The sequence below is a fragment of the Fistularia commersonii genome, chromosome 19 (assembly GCF_037954325.1).
Source record: "Fistularia commersonii isolate RoL2024-O1a breed Wild chromosome 19, RoL_Fcom_v1.0, whole genome shotgun sequence".
NCBI lineage: Eukaryota > Metazoa > Chordata > Actinopteri > Syngnathiformes > Fistulariidae > Fistularia > Fistularia commersonii.
In genome coordinates, this window is record NC_141302.1 from 2,438,709 (window position 1) to 2,460,709 (window position 22,001).

At 43.8% G+C, this 22,001-nt stretch overlaps 2 protein-coding genes and 1 long non-coding RNA gene across 5 annotated transcripts; 2 read left to right on the plus strand and 1 right to left on the minus strand.

Moving 5' to 3' along the window:
* Positions 1-216: 216 nt before the first annotated feature.
* Positions 217-13,722, plus strand: btr12 (bloodthirsty-related gene family, member 12). The gene is made up of 8 exons (XM_086166270.1): positions 217-306; positions 5,150-5,613; positions 5,693-5,884; positions 5,971-6,066; positions 8,890-9,123; positions 9,981-10,128; positions 10,418-10,444; positions 13,046-13,722. Exons 1-8 carry the CDS (start codon positions 300-302, stop codon positions 13,582-13,584), a joined length of 1,707 nt encoding a protein of 568 aa, XP_086022396.1. The 5' UTR covers positions 217-299; the 3' UTR covers positions 13,585-13,722.
* On the minus strand, positions 12,849-14,271 carry LOC147223399 (uncharacterized). Of its 2 annotated transcripts, XR_015107620.1 has the most exons (3): positions 13,887-14,114; positions 13,750-13,804; positions 13,368-13,636 (listed from the first exon to the last, which is right to left on the minus strand). It is a non-coding gene; the product is annotated as an uncharacterized LOC147223399 (long non-coding RNA). The 2 variants fall into 2 exon arrangements; XR_015107619.1 differs by having other exon boundaries at positions 12,849-13,636; positions 13,750-14,271.
* A 121-nt stretch (positions 14,272-14,392) lies between these two features.
* LOC147223400 (E3 ubiquitin-protein ligase TRIM39) lies at positions 14,393-21,458 on the plus strand. 2 transcript variants are annotated; one of them, XM_086165648.1, is made up of 7 exons: positions 14,393-14,466; positions 16,146-16,909; positions 18,896-18,991; positions 19,065-19,295; positions 19,363-19,510; positions 20,483-20,509; positions 20,582-21,458. In XM_086165648.1, exons 2-7 carry the CDS (start codon positions 16,148-16,150, stop codon positions 21,133-21,135), a joined length of 1,818 nt encoding a protein of 605 aa, XP_086021774.1. In that variant the 5' UTR covers positions 14,393-14,466; positions 16,146-16,147; the 3' UTR covers positions 21,136-21,458. The 2 variants fall into 2 exon arrangements, with proteins under 2 accessions (XP_086021774.1, XP_086021773.1); XM_086165647.1 differs by having other exon boundaries at positions 14,399-14,466; positions 16,078-16,909.
* The last annotated feature ends 543 nt before the right edge of the window (positions 21,459-22,001 follow it).

A 22,001-nucleotide genomic window follows, 5' to 3' on the forward strand; every position in this document is an offset into this window, starting at 1 on the left:
TTCCTGTCTGGACGCCTGCTGTGCGCGACCCCCTTCCTGCAAACACTGATACCCAGAGAAGTGCTGAGTACTCGATAAGGTTTCTAGAATCATTCATTAAACCTTTTGAATATTCCCATTCTGGTGAAGTGAGGTTGTGAAAGGGTGTGTGCATACATATGTGTGTGTGTGTGTGTGTGTGTGTGTGTGTGTGTGTGTGAAGGCGGGGAGGGGCCTCTGGGTGAGTTTCAGGAAGAGTCATACACCTGTCGGCGGTGGACTTAGAGCAGAAGAGCGAGGCGCTGAAGAAGAAGGAAACCATGCAGAGTGAGTTTTTGAATACTTGTTACACAGTAGAGAGTATGTGTGTGTGTGTGTGTGTGTGTGTGTGTGTGTGGGGTTCCAGGAAGAACTTTCTCGGGTCACAAGGCCGAATTTCTCAGCGGGTACTGATAAGGTTAACATAACAACAGACGGCGGAGCTGTCTAACTGCCGATCGTGGTGAAGGTTAAAAGACACACACACACACACACACACACACACACACACACACACACACACACACACAGGTGAGCGACCCAAAAAGTAAATATTGAGAATACTCAAAAACACCAGTGTTCTGTTCTGAAATGTACTTTAGGAGCTCAAATATAAACATTGGAGTTTATTTTAAGGGTTTGTTTGTCTAAAAAAATGGATTAAAAATCAAATAGTTGAACTTTAGACTGTGATTAAAATTGAAAGTGTTTGTTTCAGAAAAACAAAAAAAAAGAAGAAGGAAAAATTGAAAATACAGAGTTTATGGTAAAAAGTTTAACTTTATCAAAAGTAGATAAAGTACACTAAGGTGTGTGCTGAGCCTGGGGAAGTGTGTGTGTGTGTGTGTGTGTGTGTGTGTGTGTGTGTGTGTGTGTGTTTTCTTTTAAAACTGAAGCGGCCGGTTGGACGTCCAGCGTGTCCGCATTCCTCACATACCGTCTCACGTACAACACGCATAGTCGTGCGTGTGTGTGTGTGCGTGTGCGTGTGTGTGTGTGTGTGTGTGTGCTCATGTATTAGTAGTGTTTTGTTTTTTAAATCTACCTCCAGCTTATTGCTACATTTTGGGCAATAGGGGGGCAAAACAAAAATAAACCTCCATGATTGTGAGGGTTTAAGTAGCTCTGAGCGGTTTTACGACGCCGGAGGTTAATTTCCGCCACAAAAACTTTTATTTTTAATTTTCTTTATTGAACATAAATAGTATAAACAGATAAACATGTGTACAAATAAACATGGCAAGGCAGAATCCATGAGGAAGCAAAGGACATTTGTTCTGTATTTAATCACTTAAGGTTTGTGAGAAATGTGTAACGCTAGACAAAAAAATAAAGTAAAAGAAAATAAATAAAAAAATTGATAAATTAAAAAAGAAAAAATAATTGCAAGGGAAATGTAACATTTATATATTGTAATTATAATTAAAAGTATTATTTTACAATACTTACTGTAGATTGTAATAATTTATTTGTATATATGTTCAGAACTGTGCAATATTTTATTTCATAACAGCTACATGTACAATATTTTTTCACACTCTTCTGCACACCTTATCTTTCACTTGGTACTTAAGACACATGTTAGTTTATTTATATTTCTTATTCTCCTTTTTTTCCTGTTTATACAATTTTCAACTATTATTTATTATTGTTATGTTTTTCTTGTAACTCTGGCACAAACGTTTCCTTCGGGATAAATAAAGTTGTTCTTCTTATTATTCTTATTCTTATAATATGTATTCAACTTGGTGGTTCACAAGGAATATAAAATGTATATTTTTCAGTTTTGGGATTTTTCCATAATTTTTAAGGATTTTTTATATGATTCAAAATCGTTTATAAAGAACGTAAAATTTGGGGAAAACTTTTGCATTTTGTTTTTGTGAATGAAGAACTTGTCCAGGCCTAAAATAACATTGATACAGATTCATCTCTTTTGTTGCTTAAAAGTAAACCAAATGTTTTATCATCTCTTGAGAAGGAAACTGGTGGCGATGGAAAATTGTCTTTAACCCCTTTTTTGAGTTTTAGCCTTGTACTTTTTCACATGAGAAAATTAAACGGTCAGTGGTTTCAATGTTGTCTTCACAAAATAAACAAATATTATCTTCAATATTAAAGCATAACCTCAATAATTAATCATAATTTTGAAGTGGTATGGGTAGAGTCAGAATCATAGTTTGCGGCGTGGCAATCGATTCCTTATCAAATTTATTTAAAATATAATTTTTGTTTTGACGTCCAGGGAATAAGTTTTCTGTATTTTCTGCATTTTCTATCCAGAATTGAGATTGAAAGTGAGAGTGAAAGTTGGGGTAACTGTGGTTGAATGGTTTGGTGCCGCATTAATATTTTTGGTCAGGAATACAAATTGTTGAGTTTACGAAACTTTATGAATTCTAATGTGGGAGAGTTAAAACTGTGTTTGGTACAGAATTGTTCATAGTCTCAAAGACTGTCATTTTCATCCATCAAGTCAATTATTGATCATATTCCTTTCTCAAACCATTTCTTGTAAAATAGAGATTTGTTGCTTTTCTATTATTCCATATTATTGTATCATGTGGTGAGAAATTGTGTACATATTGAGGCAGTCCAAATCTATCACTTTCAGCCCTCCTTCACTTGTTTCTTTCAATATAAATGTTTTTTTTTAGATAATGTGGTCTGCTCCTCTGGATAAAGTTGAAATTTATTTGGTTAATAGATTTTATGAGTTTATTTGGAGCAGCATTGGAATACAGTGGGTATATAAATCTAGATAAATATTCCATTTTGGTCGAATATATCCGCCCTAATATTGATAAATCTCTTTGGAGCCATATATTCAATTTAGCTTTACTTATATTGACTTTATTTCCGGCACAAAAACATCACGAACGGCATTTAATTTCCTACGTCAACATTTGTTTTTTCGGAAAACTTACCAGGAAGTGGTTGTCGGAGATTGTCACTTCCGGGTGACGTTAAACGCAATTTCCGGCCAACCGGAAAAGGATCCCGAGCCTCGAACCAATCATCGTGCAGACAGCAGACCACGTGTCCTGGTCCGATCGAACATGAATACATGAATACAACATATAGTTTTTAAATATATCAAAACAAAAAAATAATATATATGTATATATTTTTTTTCTTTTGAAGTGGGTGTCTTTTGCCTTGGGGGGTAGAGTCAGATACATAGTTCACTTATCAACTTTATTTAAAATATTATTTTTGTTTTGACGTCCAGGGAATACATTTTCTGTTAAATATTTTCTAATAAAGGAGTTGCTGCATTTTCCGTCCAGAATTGAGATTTCTATCCAGCACCAAAAGGTCGCATTAAAAGTACGACGTATTTAATTTATTATCCGTTAAAAATATTATATGGCTCTCACTGATTCTTTTTTTATTTTTTATTGAACATAAATAGTACACACAAATATACATATGTACAAACAAACATGGCAAGGTAGAAATGAATGTCAATGAAACAACCAGGGATGAGGAAGCAAAGGACATAAGGATATTCGTTCTGTACGTTATCAGAAGTTAATAGAGTTAACGATTTGTGAGAAATGTATAATGCTAGACAAAAAAAAAAGAAATTAAAAGGAAATAATTGAATAAATAGATTGACAAATAAAATTAAAACAAAAGGGGAAGAAGAAAAAAACTTGCAAGGGGAATATAACATGTAATTAAGTTGGCGGTTCACAGGGAATCTCAGACATCAAACTGTATATTTTTTGGTTTTTGGATTTTTTCATAAGTTTTAAGGATTTTTTATATAATTCAAAATCGTTTATGAAGAAATTAAAATTTGGGGAACATTTTTGCATTCTGTTTTTGTGAATGAAGAACTTGGCCAGGCCTAAAATAACATTGACACAGAGTTCATCTCTTTTGTTGCTTAAAAGTAAACCAAATATTATGTCATCTCTGGAAAATTATCTTGAACGCATTTTTGAGTTTTAGCCCAAAAGCCCTGTACTTTTTCGCATTACATGAATATCTTGAGTTGAATTCCGTGACGTGGCTCGTAACTCAATTTGCTCGTACATCAAATTAAATTTCCCCATTAAGATAAATTAAAATGCCTTTAATCCGTTGCAGAACCCCAGTTTTGTTACATGTTTTCAAACAATAAAAAGGGATTTTATAAACAACAAATACATAATATATTGTCATATTATATGAATAATATATAGATATAAATATTTTTGTCATAAGCAACAAATTATGTATAAAAACATGACAATACAGAGAAAAAGATAATTTATTTAAGGGTATTTACCTTGAAGATCGGACAAAGATGCAGGCATCTTGTGCACCGTTAAATAATTAAACTTACTGGCTGTACAAGTCACGCTACCATGTTTTGCTAAATGCACACTTTTTTCCTCCATCCATCTACATACTGGACTGGCCGCCAGTCAATCATAGGGCCACAAATACAGAAAAACAACCATCACGCAATCCTTCCGGGCAGATTTTTCCCAATTTTTCCAATAAACCTGCATGTTTTTGGACTGTGGGAGGAAACTGGAGAACCCTGAGGAAAACCCTGCACCACCGCGCCGAACCGCAAAACATAATTTAGCAACGGATTGAATGTTGCTCCTCTTTTTTAAAATGATCAAACCTTCCCCGACTAGCTTTGATCGACTCCTGCCTTCTGGCAGACGATGCTCTCCGTCATGGTATCTCGCCAACAACAGCTTCTCCGTCTCATCACGGACGAGTCCACAACAAGCATACCTTGCTCGTGCTTTTCCGTTATTAGCGGCGCATACGCATTTAAAATGGCGCTTCACAAGCAGTTGGTTTTAAAAGCTAATCCTGCTAGCTCTTATCACAAATCAAAAAATCCACAGATCAATCGCTCTTATCTCAAAATAAAAAACTCGTCAATTGATGCAGAAATTAAATCACTAGCTTTGGTATCTACCTGGGTTCTCCGGGTTCTCCGTCTTCCTCCTATCTACTAAAATCCCTCTGTTGGAGCGAATAAGAGGTTGAAGGCCCTGCGATTGACAGGAGATCGGTGCAGGTTAAGCTCCGCCTCCTGCCTCCCTGCTTGGATTTAACCGGACGGAGCGATGTTCTCGTACCGAAAGGAAACCGTTCTATATGTCCATTCTCCCAGGCGTCGGTTCCCCAGGAGGCCAGGGCCTCTCTGAGGACCAGTTCAGCTGCTCCATCTGCCTGGAGGTGTTCGTGGAGCCCGTCTCCACCCCATGTGGTCACAGCTTCTGCAAAGCCTGCCTACAAGGCTACTGGAACCACAGCAAGAAGTTCCTCTGCCCCATGTGCAAGAAGAGCTACAACAAGAAACCAGAGATGAGCGTCAACCGGGTCCTGGCTGAGATCTCCTCGCAGTTCCAGGGTCTGATGGTGTCCGGCGGTGCGGGAGGAGCCGGCGGGGCCTCGTCGGGGTCCACCTTGAACCTGAGCTCGGACTCGTGCTCCAGGGGCTCGGACACCGGCGAGTTCGCCCAAGCCGGGGAGGTGCCCTGCGACGCCTGCATCGGAAGGAAGTTGAAGGCGCACAAGTCGTGCGTGAACTGCCCCGGGTCCTTCTGCCAGACCCACTTGAGGCACCACAAGAAGGTCGGCCATTTTGTCTTTTGTTTTTTTGGGGGAGGAGCTTCAGGCACCATAAGGGGACCTTCATGTCCATCCCTCCCAGGTGAAGTCGCTGACGTCCCACCGACTGATCGAGCCCACCTTCCACCTGGAGGAGAAGATCTGCCGGAAGCACGAGCGCTTGCTGGAGGTCTACTGCCGCACCGACCACATGTGCATCTGCACGGCGTGTGCCGAGAGCTCGCACAAGTCCCACGACATCGTCTCCGCCGACCACGAGTGGAAGAAGAAGACGGTAAGGCCCTGCAGATCAGCCAGTCGGATCGTAGAATGGCGTTCTAGAAATCTCCGGAATGACCTTGTCTATTTCGCCGTCCGCAGAACAACCTGGGAAAGAAGCGGTCGGAGCTGAAGCACCTGATCAAGGAGCGAGTGAAGAAGCTGGAGGAGATCAAACAGTCCATCAAGGTCATCAAGGTGAAGTGTGTGCATGTGCAGACCAATAGAATCCATTGTTTGCCGCTGACATCACACCCTTAGCTCGTTGCTAGCTGATCCTCAGCTGGGCGTCGGGGCTGTACATGCTAGGTGTTAGCATAGTTACCACCGACCAATTTGAAATCGTCGTCAACCTATGATGTCAGTAATTTTGTGGACCGTAAGGCGCGATATCAGTGAGCGGATGTATTTTCATACATAAGGCGCATGATAAAACATACAGCACATAAAGCCAAACAAACAGTCGAACTTTATTTATTACTCTGTTTGCTCCTCTTTACTTGGTTCAGTTCATCTGCTCGCTTCTTCCGCTTCTGTAATCTGTTCGTACTGTTCTCTGATCAGTTTATGGTTGCTAGCGATAGCGGACACATGAAGTTGGTGTGAGGTTGGAACCACGTTGTGTTCCAGCGCTACATAACTAATTGTCTAACGTTCTCTGACGTCGCAACTCATATTCAACCAAGGACCGACGTCAATACAACGTCCGACAATCAATCAAGCAGAGTGGCTAGCCAAAGCGCTAACCAAAGTCGCGCGATAACATTTTGATTTTTGAGTGATTTCTGTGGTACGATGCGTTCCAAATAGAATTGGTTGGAGGTCAGTAAGCACAACAAGAATTCATCCATAATAATAAATCCTATATTAATCCCTGTGGAGAAATTAGTTCCCTGCGATGAACCCATCATGGTTTAGCGCAGGGGTGTCAAACTCATTTCTCATGGCGGCCACATACGGCCGAGGTAGATGTCAAGTGGGCCGGACCATTAAAATAATAGCATATTCAACAATAAATAACCAAAATATCATGTCTTTCCTCTGTTTTGGTGTAAAGAAGTACAACGAAAATCTTGGAATTCAATGACCAATCCCTTTACAAAACATTTCATGAAACACCTCATATTTCCTTAGACAAAAGTGCAATTTACTTTTATCATTCACATGGATGAATTGCAATCATGTGATCATGCGATTCCACTGATCGCACAAAGGCACAAAACTTTAACAAGTAATTGGTATTGAAAAATATAGTAATGCACTTTAAGATTAAATGAGACTTATAAAGAAAGGGATTTTTAAACTATTTACACATGTGCATATAAAATCTAAATTGAATCCCTGCCTTCACCTTACAAACTAAAAAGAGTGCTATTAAATGTGTAAGGATTGGAGTATTTACCTGTCCTGTAAATGTGTAAACTTCATTCATGAAACATAAATACACATACAACACATACTGAAAATGTATGGAGTTGCATGAACAGTAGAATTCCATCGTACTCTTTAGTAGTGAAGCTGGTGACTAACTTTAAATTGCACATTTTCGCTAGCAATTAGCTAGCTGGCTTTTACCGCTGCTTCACTGATTTCTCAGCTGTAGGTGAAAGTGGACGCTGTTTCCTCAGACCCGCCAGCAATTCGTCGATCTTATCTCTTCTCAGTTTCTTTGCAAGCTGTCATATTTTTCGCTGTGATGAGTCTCGTAGCGGCGCCGTATATTATATTCTTTAAATATCGAAACTTGTTGCAAACACGCCAAGCACAAAGGTTTCCCGTGCGTCTCCGTAAATAAATAGGACGTAGTCCGTTTTTCTTTGAAAATTCTACACTCTTTAACTACTTGTCTCTGTTTTGATAACGACATTTTGGCTAATGAGGGCGTAGCAGGAGGTGGAGAACAGGGTAGAAACAACATCATAACAAGCAGCAGGTGGTGCGTTGATAACGTCTGCTGATTGGTCCGTCTCAGTGATGTGGACTGTCTTCTACTCTGACCAAAATAGTGCGGAAAATTCTTGAATTGTATTTAATTAAGATAAGATAAGATAAGATAAGAACAACTTTATTAATCCCGAAGGAAATTGTTGTGCCAGAGTTACAGAAAAAATAACAGTAATAAATATTAACCCTCTCCAGGCAGATGTTGCAGATTTGCGACAGCTAAATGCTACTTAGCTAATTACGCCACAACTTAATTTGAGCCTGAGAGGGTTAAAAAGAAAAGGCAGAATCAGAAATAAAATAAACTATAAACTATAAAGTGTCTCAGTGAAACTATAAAGTGTCTTAGTAAACAAGTGATAAAACTATAAGTGTCTTAGTAACAAGTGAGGTAAGGAGTGCACAATCGCATGATAAAAGGAAAAATTGTAGTGTACTGTTATGAAATGAAATGAAATGAAATTTAATGTAAATTAAAAAAGATAAATCCTTGTCTTTTATGCATTTTTTCACTTTCAAAATTATCCTGCGGGCCCGGTCGAACCCCTTTGCGGGCCAGTTCCGGCCCGCGGGCCGTATGTTTGACACCCCTGGTTTAGCGTCAGGGGAGCAGTGTCTTACTCAACAACAGGAATGTTCCATTCCAAAGACGATCGCTCCACCTCCTGCGCCGATTTCTGAGAAAAATTAAGGATTTAAATTGCATCTTACAGTGTGAAAAATACAGTAATTCGCAAAAAAATCGGGTGCAGACTCAGGTCCGAGGCGACCCGACCGGTGCGACGGGTCGACGCCTCCAGTTTTGTCACGCGAAAGTCCACAGGGATCAATGCTTGCGATCCGAGCATACGCCCGATAAGCCTACAAGAGTACAACAAGGATCCAGTTACAAGTGTGTCGCAAGTCAGAGTGTTTTGTATGCACGGCCGTATCAGTGCGCGCGAGTCGCGTACACACACACACCTAACCCGTCGGTCCGGTCGAACGAAAGGTAAACAAACCCGTCTGGTTTCGAGGCCTCGACTAGAAAGGGAAACAGGTTGAAGGCGCCGTTGCTCTCCTCCCCCGTCCTTGTAGGCCAGCGCTCAGAAGGAGCTGCAGGACAGCTGGCAGGTGTACGCCGAGCTGCAGCGCCTGGTGGAGCAGTGTCAGGCCGAGCTGGTGGAGCTGATCGCCACCCGGCAGCGCGAAGCGGAGCGGCACGCCCAGGAGTTGGCTCGCGGCCTGGAGAACGAGCTGAGCCAGCTGAGGAGGCGGAGCAACGAGCTGGAAGCCCTCGCCCACAGCCAGGACAAGGTGGTCTTCCTGCAGGTAAAAAACGAGCTACCGTCCGAAACCCCTGCCGACTTAATAATAATAATAATAATACATGGGATTTTTATAGCGCTTTTCATGACACTCAAAGACGCTTCACAAGTAAAAACAGAAAGAACAGAACATACACAGAATTATTGGGAAGAAGTCCATAATTGCAGAGTGTGGCGATGAGCGCCAGTCCAGAGACAAGCTGGAGGAGCTTCGCCGGTGTGCAGCTGAGTGTCGTGCTGCTGTGAGGAGGCAAGTGTTGGAGCTGGATGTCGGAGATGGATTTTTGGTGGAGGGAGAGATGGTGGAGCAGGAGGAGCAAGAAGATTTCGGCCGATGGAAATGCCGTCTTGCTAGGCGCCATCGGGATCCGGAATTTCGAGAGGCTAGCCGGCTAGCTAGCCAGCCGGCCAGCCAGCTCAGGTCGCCGTCGGGATCTGGAGTTTTGAGAGGCTAGCTAGCCAGCCTGCTCAGGTCGCCGGCTAGCTAGCTAGCCAGCCAGCTCAGGTCACCGTCCAGATCCAGAATTTTGAGAGGCTAGCCGGCTAGCTAGCCAGCCAGCCAGCCAGCTCAGGTCGCCGTCGGGATCTGGAGTTTTGAGAGGCTAGCTAGCCAGCCAGCCTGCTGAGGTCGGCAAGCTAGTTTGGTAGCTTGCTGGAGATTGTCCAGGTGAGCCTTTGTCTTTGGTTTGGTTGATTGGTTGGAGAGCGGGAAGCGGCAGCCAAACGCGCCAGCGTCCTCCCGCCCGCCATCTTGCCAAAAAAAAAAAAAAAAACAAACACAAAAAAAACTTAGCTGCGAGATAACGACAGAAATCTGAAGCGTATCGGTCCAGATTATCATCCCCTTTTCTTCCCGTGCAGAAACTGGCGGCGCTTCCGCCGCTGCCCGAACCCTCTGATTGGTCGGCGGTCAGCATCAACACCGACCTCTACCTGGGGACGGTCCGCTCCAGCGTCGGCGGCCTCGTCAACAAGTTCCAGGAGGAGCTGAATCGACTCTACATGAAAGGTATGGCGGGGAAAGTGACATCGTATAAAACCCATCCCTATGTTTTCAAAGAAAAACGAAAATTACAGTTGGGCGACCAGACACACACACACACACACACACACACACACACACTGTCGCAGGATGGCAGGCCAGATGGAGACAGTGCGGATGACGCAGCTCATCCATTTGGAATCAGAGATGCAGCGGCGGCGGCGGCGGCGTTTAGTGGCCTGGATCTGAGCAGAGTGTTTACAGCCAAGCAACCATCTGCTCTCAGTTTCACTCTCTCCCTCTGTTTCGCCCCCAGAGCTCCGGAAGGTGCAGAACTATTCCAGTGAGTGACACCCGTTTGTTTTATTTTTTGCAGCTGTTTGGCCTCATTCCCTTAAACGTGTTCCAGACTTGGCCACTAGGTGGCGCCAAATCACACTTTTCATTTTTTTTTTTTTTTTTAAATATCTTTAATTAATTTGTTTTAATACTTTATTAAATTATATATATATATGTTTATAAAATTGATAAAATTGATAAATTTACAAAATATTTGTATATGTATATATACAAATATTTTGTAAATATTTTGGTTCCATTTTCAAACATTTATTTCTTTATTTACCGTAATTTGCAGACTTCAATGTTTCTTTTTTAAATAACTTATTCATTGATGTTTGAATACTTTATTGAATTATGTATATCTATACTCATTTAAAAGTTAATATGAATTAATTTCGGTTCCGTTTTTAAACTTTAATTTCTTTATTGACTGCAATTTCCACACTTTCCCCTTTTCAAGATTTCTTTTAATATCTAATTCATTTATTTTTGAATAGTTTATTGAATTCTGCATATCTAAAAACATTCAAAATCTAATTTTAATTAAATTTTTCATTCCGTTCTTAAACTTTAATCTTTTTTTTTTTTTACTGTTATTTCCAGATTTTCCCCCTTTCAAAGTTTCTTTTTTAGATATCTTATTCATTTATGTTTGAATAGTTTATTGAATCATGTATATCTATACACATTCAAAATCTAATTTTGATTAAATATTTCGTAGTCATTTTTAGAAATTTTATTTCTTTATTTAATGTAATTTCCGGACTATACGCCGCTACTTTTTTCACACGCTTCGGGCTAAACAATGTTGAAGCTAATTTCTGGATGTTTTGGGGACCTAACGACCTTCACGCCACCAAAACATTTAGCCTCGTAACATCGGACCGGAGAAATTACCGTTTAATTCTGAGGCTGTTTAATTCCGACACTAAAGAAGACGACATAAATGGTTTTAGTGTGCGAGAGGAAGACCAAGATAGCGATCGGCTAGTCCAGCAGTCGGAAACCTATGGCTCGCGAACCATATATGGCTCTTCCGGTGACGACAAATGGCACCCAGACAATTTTGAGTTGCAAAAAAAAACAGTTTGGAACTGATTTTAAAATACTTGTGATATTTCTTCATAATACTGTGCCATTAAAGTAAACAGAAATTAGATTTGAAGATAAAGTTCACGTGTCACCCGTCGGTCGGGTCGGGAACCCATGGCTTCCGAGCACGTCCGGGTTGTTGCAAAGGTGAAGAAATCAATTTTATTAGATGGCCAACTAGTTTATCCTTATAACAGAAAAGATGGCAAAAAGAAAAAAAAGACAATGATTACCGTGCATTCCAGGCTGCGTGTACAAAGGAATTTTAATTTGGATCTGCATATTGGATCTAATATGCAGTCATAAAATCGCATAGATGAAACAATCAAATATAAACTTCGAACAAATCCATGCAGCACCAGAAGTCGCATTAAAATTACACGTTAAAAAAATTCTATATAAATTCTATAAAAATTCTAGATAAATATATCTCATCTTTCGATGAAATATATTTAGAAATATTTGTCTTTTATGGCTCTCCCGGTTAAAAAGGTTCCTGACCCCTGAGCTAGTAGGACGAATCCGGGATAGAAAATGGATGGACTTTTCCTCATGTTATTTATTATTCATCTTTTTCATCAACCTGTTACAGGCACTGGTTGGGGGAAAAAAGCATTTCCAGTACATATTTGTGGATGTAACCGGTATCAATTTAAGTAAAAAAAATGTTTCTGTGTAAAGACCTCATGTTAAGACACCTTAACACTTATATTTATTTGCTCATTTTTAGCCGCTGCGGCTTATAATATAAACCAGGGGTCGGCAACCCGTAACACCCAAAGAGCCATTTAGACCCGGTTTCCTCGGAAAAGAAAACACCGGGAGATGCAATTACTTTTTGACGTCTAAAATAAAGGTACCACTGTATATATTGCTTTTAATTACCTTTACACTTTGTATAAACAAGTGTGTAGTGTGTTGCTTCTAAAATTCACAAAGTATCACAGAGAAAATTAAATTTTATTTATGTAATGAAGTCATTTTGAGCTTTGGGCTTTCAGAGCGTGTAGCAGAGCCTTGACCTGGATTTTAAAAATAAATCGGGAAAAAAATCGCTGTGTCCGTAAACAATAAAAAATAAATATTTGCAAAATATCTTCATAAATATTTCTTTAACCTGGTTTACGGGACTTCTGCTCCTGAACTTCTGCGCGCAGCATCTGCAAATCGGGACTTTACCGGCTTCCGCCAGTGTGACATTATTTTGAGCGGCAAAAAATAATAAATATAATTTTATTCAATATTTCAAGATCTCAATAATCTTCCAACTAAAGGTTAAAAAAAGGAATTAACACAAATGAAATACACTTCAATTAAATATTTATAATTTATTTTCCCAAGCCGCTCGGAGCCGCGGTGTAAAGATGATGAGCCGCGGGTTGCCGACCCCTGATCTAGAAGTTGCGGTAAATAAATGGCGTTATAGACAAACAGACAAACAGGTCGACTGGACTAATTCGAAACGGTTTAGTCGATTATCAGTAAATATTCCTCTTCCTCCCCCGGACAGGCGAGGTGATCCTCGACCCCTCCACGGCCCAGAGGCACCTGGTCGTGTCCGACGACGGCCGCCAGGTGAGGTACGAGGAGCGCAAGACCGCCAACACCGAGGGCCCGAAGCGCTTCAGCCCCGCCCTTTTCGTCCTGGGCAGGGAGGGCCTGTCGTCCGGCCGCCATTACTGGGAGGTGGACGTGGGCCGCAAGACGGCGTGGACGCTGGGCGTCGCCGGCGCCTCGGCCCGCCGCAAGGGCGACATCAAGCTGAACCCGGAGGGCGGCTTCTTCTGCCTGTGGTTGAAGAACGGCGAGGTGAAGGCGCTGGCGGCGTCCCGCCTGCCGCTGATGCTGCCGGCGGCGCCCGGCAAGGTGGGGATCTTCCTGGACTACGAGGCGGGCCGGGTCACCTTCTACGACGTGAAGGCCCGCCTCCATCTCTACACCTTCGAGCACAGCTTCGGGGAAAAACTGTTCCCCATCTTCAGCCCCTGCCTGGCCCAGGACGGGAAAAACACGGCGCCGCTCGCCATCACTCCCGTCAAGCAGGCCTGAAAAGTTTTGAAAAGACGACTTTTCCAGACGGGGAGGCGTTCAGACAAGGTGCCTTTAAGGAGACACTTCACTTTAAGGGATTCAGGAGGCAAGATTATGATTTTAATTTGGATATTAAAAAAAAAAAAACACAAAGATGTACATGAACAGCGTTGTTTTTTTTACCTTTCAATAAAGATTCAAGGACGAGCCATTCCTCAGCAGAAGCTCAGGATGCCTCCTGCGGAAAAAAAAATAATATGTGTCAAATTTAGCGACAGTTAGCACGACTGCTAAATGCATTTTTGCTTCACTTCCTGGACCTGTGTTTCGCGGTGACCTGTGATTGGGCGACAAATTCGGGGTTGAGACATTTAATATTTGGGTTGAACCTCCCAGGACTTATCCCATGACGCAAACACAAGCGTATGCTAGGCTGTGACGCATGTTGATGCTAGCATTAGCTGTCTCTGTTAGCATACAGACTGTCATAAGTATCTTCCCGGTTGTAAACAGGCTTTGTCGCTTTGCGGTTCGACAGACTGCAGATTGTCGACCGCCACGACTCTCTGGTGTCGTTTTACCGGGGAATTAAGGGCAGCCAATCACAAAGGGAGGAATTCACGCGGGCCTTAAAGCAGTCGATGCTCGCTAACTCTTCGGGTCAACGTCCTTTCTGAAGTCTGACCGGCCCCTCCCGACCTGAACCGAGAGTATAAATTTGTATCTGGGGTAAAATGACAGGGTGGGATGGAGGGCAGGGGGTATATTTTGGGTGCTAGGTGTGTGTGTGTGTGTGTGTGTGTGTGTTTTAAATGCGGAGGGGGGTCCGCAGGGGAAAGCGTCCGCGGCCGGTCTCATGTGTCAGTGTTGAAGGGGGAGCCTCCAGACAGCTGCTCTCTGGTGAGTGTTTCCATATATCTGCGTTTTTACATCTTTTACCTCCACATCTGCTACTCTGAAAATCTCCCTGGGGAAAAACCGCTTATATGTACAATATGTGTGAAAATACGTCCATATATAGTAGATTTGGTTCAATCTCGGAGATGTCCGGGGTCCAGGGCGAGCAGCCGTCTGCGCTCGTATTTTTGGAAAGATGTTAAGCCACCGCGCTTTGGATACCAGGGCCGGGATATCAACGTCTCGTTTTAGCAGCGCGACTGCGTGCTAATCGATTACAACGCCATAAAAAGCTAAAATCACAAATGTATGACGTTTTGGATGAGGGATAGTGAGTTAGAGCTAGCGGGGTTAGCTGTCAAAATATCGGTCTGAGATCATCCGGAATCCGTGTTGTTGTTGCACCTTTTGTCCACCGGAGGGCGCTGTAAACCACCCGCTGCATTCTGAGGACAGGAGATGGTCAGGTGATTATTAACCTATAATTTACAGTTAGAAAAGAAATTTAATCTCAGCTGATAAAGTCAAATAATGATAATTTTGTCTATATATCGCTAATAATTACAAATCTGTCTGAGCAGCATGCATTACGAGAGTGTTATTTCTCATTTATCAAGATAAGATAAGATAAGATAAGATAAGAACAACTTTATTAATCCCGAAGGAAATTGTTGTGCCAGAGTTACAGAAAATATAACAGCAATAAATAATAAAAAGAAAAAGGCAGAATTAGAAATAAAAATAAACTATAAACTATAAAGTGTCTCAGTGAAACTATAAAGTGTCTTAGTAAACAAGTGATAAAACTATAAATGTCTTAGTAACAAGTGAGGTAAGGAGTGCACAATAGTATGATAAAAGGAAAAATTGTAGCGTAGCTGTTATGAAATGAAATATTGCACAGTTCTGAATATTGCACAGATTATTACAAGATTATGAGTCATCCTTAAATTCATAAACAGCAGGTAGTCGATCATTATCGAACTTGATAAACAGATCGTATCGACACGTTGTAAATAAGAATAAGAACAAGAACAACTCTATTTATCCCGAAGGAAATTGTTGTGCCAGAGTTTCAAGTAAAAACATAACAATGATAAATAATAGTAGGAAGGGGGGGGAATAAGAAATACAAATAAAACCATAAAGTGTCAAAGTCAAGGCTATAAAGTGTTTTAACCCTTGTGTTGTCTTGCGGGTCAAAACTGACCCACTACCATGTTTAACTGTAGAAAAAACACATCAACCTATTTTTTTCCAACTTGAAATTTTACGACTTTTCCTAAGGAGACCCCCTAATTAGAAAAAGGTTTTGTTTATGTTCCCATGTGGGCTGTCCACCACTAGGGTACAAAGATTGTCTTATGGGTCATTTTTGACCCGTCGGACAAGGGGAGTAAACACAATGTTAAGATCGCACGAGGGTTAAGGTAGCATCCATTAGCCTCCTCCGGTTAGCTTCTCGGCTACGGCTCATTTCATAACCACTGTAACTTCATGCAAAACCAACCGTGTTTAACCTGCCGTGCATGCAGAACGAGCGCTGAATAAAACCACGCCATCTAACCTCCACCTCCACCTCCACCTCCACCCTCCTCCTGGTTGTTACGGCAGGTTCCACGCCCTGCTGCTGCGGAGGCGGTTGCTCGCGCTGACAATGACCCTGCCTCTCCGCCGTGCAGGAATGGCCGCCGCCGGGAACCTTTCCGAGGAGCAGGTGCACTGCTCCATCTGCTTGGACGTCTTCACCAACCCCGTCTCCATCCCTTGCGGACACAACTTCTGCCAGAGCTGCATCCTGGGCTACTGGCAAACTAGCGCGCTCCACCAGTGCCCCATGTGCAAGAAGTCCTTCTACAAGAGGCCCGACATCAGCGTCAACACCGTGTTGCGGGAGATCGCGCAGCAGTTCAAGGAAATCCGAGGGGCGGCGGGTTCGGGGAGCGTCGTGGAGGACAAGGAGAGGCTTCTAGGGGAGGAGGTGCAGCAGTGGCAGGAGGAGAATGGGGGCGGTAGAGGGGAGAAGGAAGCTCGGAGAAGGCAGGAGGAGCTACCGCCGCTGATCCCGCCGCCTCAACCCGCAGCTGAACGCCCGCCTCCATCCTCGCCCGAAGCATCTCCGCCCCCATCGTTCCCAGCGCCCCTCTGGGAGGAGGTCCTCTGCGACGTATGCCTCGGCGAGGGCAGGCCGCGGGCGGTCAAGTCCTGCCTGGTGTGTCTGACGTCCTACTGCGAGGAGCACCTCAAGTCCCACACCGCCAGGTTCACCAAGCACAAGCTGATGGAGCCCGTGGCCAACATGGAGGACCGGATGTGCCCGAAGCACGAGAGGTTGCTGGAGCTCTTCTGCAAGAAGGACCAGACCTGCGTATGCGTCCTCTGCACCGAGACCGACCACCGCGCCCACTACACTGTCCCCGTGGAGCGAGAGTGGACGGAGAAGAAGGTGGGGAGATGGTACCTCCGTCAAGCATGGGCTGGATGTTTGAGAAAGAAAAAAAAAAAAAACGGCAGGGAAGTCGTTCCAGGATCACGGCAAGATTACACTACATTACATTGCAATCATTTAAGATAAGAACAACTTTATTTATCCCGAAGGAAATTGTTGTGCCAGAGTTTCAAGCAAAACATAGCAATAATAGATCATTTTTATTTATTTCTCCTTTATTTAACCAGGAAAGTCCCATTGAGATTAAAAACCTCTTTTTCAAGGGAGTCCTGGCCAAGAGGCAGCAAAATAATATAATTACATTTAAAATGAAATTAAAATAGCATACAAATCATATAAAACAGTTACAAATCTGTGAAGTCGTCTCAAGTGCTCTCAATCTGGACTTAAAGCCGTTCAATGAAACAAGTTCCGTTAGTTTCCAGTCCTTTTGCAACATGTTCCATGTAGAGGAGGCAAAATAGACAAAAGCCTTTTTTCCCAGATCCTTCGAACGTAAACCATAGGAATCAACACTTCTCTGTGTGATTACTTTACAAATGTAAGACGGCAACAGTCCCAGCATAGCCTTGTAGATGAACGTGCACCAGTGAATAAATCTCCTGGTGTACAAAGAAGACCATCCCACTCGAGCATACAGGTCACAGTGATGGGTTAAGGCCCGACAGTTCGTAACAAACCTCAAAGCGGCATGATACACCGAGTCAACCTTACTCAAACACTGATAATAGTAGGAAGGAGGGAGAATAAGAAATACAATAAAATATAAAGTGTCAAAATTCAGGTTAAAGTTAAGGCTATCAAGTGTTTTAAGGTCCTTCGGCTGAAGGAAGAGGAATTAAAAGGTCTGATAGCCTCAGGTAGGAAAGACCTCCTGTGGCGTTCAGTGGAGCTCCTTGGTGGTATCGGTCTACGCCTGAAAGAGCTCTGACAGGACATCAGTGTCCATGCAGGAGGTGATGGACGTCGTCCATGATGCTGAGGAGCTTCCTCAGCTTCTCCTCTTCGACACCTGCACTACAGACTCCAGCTCCACTCCCAGGACAGATCCAGCTCTCCTGATGAGCTTGTTGAGTCTGTTAGCGTCAGCTGTCTCGATCCTGCTGCCCTCGCATACAACAGCGTAGAAGATGGCGCTGGACACCACCGAGTGGTAGAACATCTGCAGCATGGTCCTGCAGACGTTGAAAGATCTGAGCCTCCTGAGGAAGAACAGGCGGCTCTGAGCCTTCTTGAAGATGGCATTGGTGTTCAAGGTCCAGTCCAGTTTATTGTCCAAGTGGACACCCAGGTATTTGTAGGTGTCCACAATGTCCACTTCTGTACTTCTGTACTTCTTTAGCAGACGCTTTTATCCAAAGCGACTTAAAAAAATTGCAATTCAATAACCGAAAATCCAAAGTACCAGTAGTTGTTATTCAGATGTCACCATATACATACATACATTCATTTCTTGTTTTATTTTTTGTTTTTTGTTTTTTGTTTTTTTTTGGGGGTGCGATTAGTGGAGTTAGTGAAGAGGCACGTTTTCAGATCACGGTGGATGATGGGCAGCGGTTCATCCCCACCCAAGATGTGCCTTATTATTTCTATGTTTTTTAAATGTTAAAACTTATTTTACTTGGGGTGAAAAAAAACAACAACTAAAATTAGACAAATTAGCTTAAAATCGGCTGCTCGGATGATCGATTACGGTAAACCCTTGTTTATTGCGGGGGTTACGTGCTAAAAAATAACCCGCAATAGGCGAAATCGGCGAAGTAGTCACCGCTGTCAGCAAAGGTTTCATAAAGTGCTTTAGCTTCTGTGCAGATAACGCCAATTTTCCAATTTTCCTCCTTCTTCATGTCACGAACCAAAGATTCATTTATTCCGTAATGTCGCCCTACAGCCTCCTAGCCTCTACCTTCAATCGGTATGCCCAGAAGTTTCACTTTTTCTGCGAGTTAACATCTTCTTGTTAACTCCGGTGTTACTTCGCAGGCGCAGCTGAAGCAGACGGAAATGGACGTCCAGCAGATGATCCAGGAGCGGGTGAAGAAGGTGGAGGAGATCAGACAGTCGGTGGAGCTCAACAAGGCGAGCCAAGTCTCATTATCGACGTATTGATGAGGTCGGATTCCGAGGTCACTGAAAGGTCGCCTGATTTCAGGCCAGCGCCCAGAGGGAGGTGGAGGAGAGCACCAAGGTCTTCTCCGAGCTGGTGAGCTCCATCCAGCGGACGCAGGCCGAGCTGGTCCAGGCCATCCAGGAGAAGCAGCGGCGGACGGAGAGGCGAGCGCAGGAACTCGTCGCCGCGCTCGAGGAGGAGATCGGACGGTTGCGGAAGAGGAACGCCGACCTGGAGAACATGGCCCGGACGGACCACATCCACTTCCTGAAGGTCAGGGCTCCGACGTTTCTCTCGATTCGCGTCGGGTTGCGTCGTCACGCCGGTTTATGTGTCTCAGAACTTTCCGGCGTTGAGCACCAAGCCGTCCGTGAAGGACTGGTCCGAGACCAGCGTTCCCACCGACGCCTGCGTGGGCATGATTCGGAGGGCGGCGTCCAGGCTGGAGGCGGCGCTGGACCAGATGATCGACAAGCTGGCTGAAAGCGGTGAGAAGAGATGGAAAAAAAAACCAAAAACAAAAACTGTGCAATATTTCATTCACTGTGGAATATTCAGAAACTGTGCAATATTTCATCTCATAACAGCTACACTACAATTTTCCCTTCTATCACACTATTGTGCACTCCTTACCTCACTTGTTACTAAGACACTTTATAGTTTATCACGGAGACACTTTATAGTTTATAGTTTATAGCTCATAGTTTATTTTTATTTCTAATTCTGCCTTTTCTTAATTATTTATTACTGTTATATTTTCTGTAACTCTGGCACAGCAATTTCCTTCGGGATTAATAAAGTTGTTCTTATTCTTATTCTTTTTAAGGCTTCCGATGTGTTCGAAAGCGCTTTTTTTGTTGTCAGAAAGCTAAGACCCTCTGCGGGGAAATGAGTCCACTTCTAGCTATGACCATTTTAGCTAGGTCTGAATGGAACCGCCTTTTTTTGGGGCGATTTTCAGTCCCGAGTTCTCTCGTCGATGTCAAATCCTTTGTTTTAATTTTCAAAAAACAGCCATTACAACACTCGTGCTTTTAGAAAAGCAAACGGGCAAAAGTTAAACAGGGTCCTCTGAAGGTATCTGAGGCTACGCTGACATGAAGATCCAATCCACTCAAGTCAATGCAGATCATTTCACCCGTGAACAATCTTAGATGAACCTTCTATGTAGCTTGAGGGAACATCTTTGTGTTTATGTCGCCACCCAGTGGCCACAAGTTGTATTGCTATGTAATGTCGACACGTGAATTGCGAAAGCTGTCGAGTCACCTTTTAATTTACATATTTAACGGGTCACCTTAGTCATCGTTGCAAAAGTCGCCACTGGATCTAAAAAGAGCCGAGGTTAAAGCCAGGTTAGCCTGTCGCCACCTTCGAGGGCGTCGTCGGCAAAGGAAGGACCTCGCGGGAAAGGAACCCATGCTAATTCCGCTGACCTTCTTGTCTGCGCTCCTTTCCAGAGATAAAGAAGATCCTGAAATATACAGGTAATGTCACTGTCGCCAGCCTTGTAGCTCCGCCCCCAGAAGGAAACTAACCCTTGCCCCTGGGTTCTGCAGCGGACGTGAGGCTGGACCCCGACACCGCAAACCCCTGGCTGCAGCTCTCGCAGGACCGCCGGCAGGTGAGGCACCTGGGCGCCTGGCAGGACCTGCCCGACCACCCGGACCGCTTTGACACGGTGGTCATCGTCCTGGGCCGCGAGGGCTTCACCTCGGGGAGGCACTACTGGGAGGTGCAGGTGGGGGAAAAGGACGACTGGTACCTCGGTGTGGCCAAGTCCTCCGTCAACAGGAAGGGTAGGATCTCGGTCAGCACAGCCCAAGGCTACTGGGCTCTGGCCATGAAGAAGGGCCAGGGGTACCGGGTGTCCACCTCGCCGCCGATAGCGCTTGCCGTGGAGTCCAAACTGAAGCGGGTGGGCGTATACGTGGACTACGAGGAGGGCCAGGTGTCGTTCTACGACGTGAGGACTCAGACTCACATATACACCTTCCACGACACCTTCGCCGAGAAGATCCTGCCCTTCTTCTACCTTTACTGCTGCGACAAGGCCTCCGACACCTTCGTCATCTGCCCGGCCGGCGAGAAACGGCTCATCAAGCAAAGCTAGGAGGAGCTTCGGAACCGGACGATGAAAACGGGGACGGGGAAAAGTGTTTTTATGACTATTTCTTCGACCCAGATTGCTGTTTTCGGGGAAAGCGCCGCCGCTCTCTGGCGGGTTGGACGTCCATCCCGAGCGCGCTTTGCAGCACATGAAGTGAAGAGTCTTAGAATTAGTGGGCGGAGCCTCTTGTGTCCGCAACTACTGGAGCTTAAATGCATGAAAGAAGAATTTTAAGTGTTATGCTGAATGGCGGCATGCTGATCCGGTGACGAGACGTGGTTACTGCCTTCACGAAATGAAAATAAAAACCGTCAGTGTCCCGCCGAGTCGTCCCCGTTTTCTGGTTTCGTGAAATCACAACACAATTTTCAGACCGCCAGCAGGAGAGGAGCCGCATCGCTGCCCCCTGCTGGACACAAGAGGAACTGCAGGCTATTAGAAGTAGCTGGAGTTTACACCGGGACGTCGTCCACACACTAAAACTTCCCGTCCCGCAAATTCTCCACAATCCACGATCGTATTCGGTTATGTCGAGCTCGTATTTTGAAAAAATGATCGAAAATGAAAATTCCAGAACCCGGAATAATAAAACCCCTGCCTGTCCGGCGCCATGGTTTGCCGTTCAACGTGATTTTCCATAAAAGAGCCGGTTGGGTTGATTCTCCAAAAGCAAAGTAAGAAAAGAATTTTTTTTTTCCTCATTTGTATTAAATTAATATTGTTATAATCATGCCTGAATGCCAAATGTACAAATAAAGATTTATCGGTCCCAACAGTCCCTGGGGTTAAAGTGCGAGGGTGACGTTGTCCGGTGGAAACTGACCTTCGAACGTTTTACGTAAAATGACCTCAAAGTATTCGATACGGAT

What these genes read in the sequence shown, in the direction of transcription:
- btr12 (XM_086166270.1), top strand. An exon ending in ACGAGTGGAAGAAGAAGACG is followed by an intron (nt 5,885 to 5,970) that starts GTAAGGCCCTGC and finishes CGCCGTCCGCAG; the next exon opens with AACAACCTGGGAAAGAAGCG. An exon ending in GAATCGACTCTACATGAAAG is followed by an intron (nt 10,129 to 10,417) that starts GTATGGCGGGGA and finishes TTTCGCCCCCAG; the next exon opens with AGCTCCGGAAGGTGCAGAAC.
- LOC147223400 (XM_086165647.1), top strand. Translation starts at nt 16,121, where the DNA reads ATGACCCTGCCTCTCCGCCGTGCAGGAATGGCCGCCGCCGGGAACCTT. An exon ending in CGACAAGCTGGCTGAAAGCG is followed by an intron (nt 19,511 to 20,482) that starts GTGAGAAGAGAT and finishes GCTCCTTTCCAG; the next exon opens with AGATAAAGAAGATCCTGAAA. An exon ending in GAAGATCCTGAAATATACAG is followed by an intron (nt 20,510 to 20,581) that starts GTAATGTCACTG and finishes TGGGTTCTGCAG; the next exon opens with CGGACGTGAGGCTGGACCCC.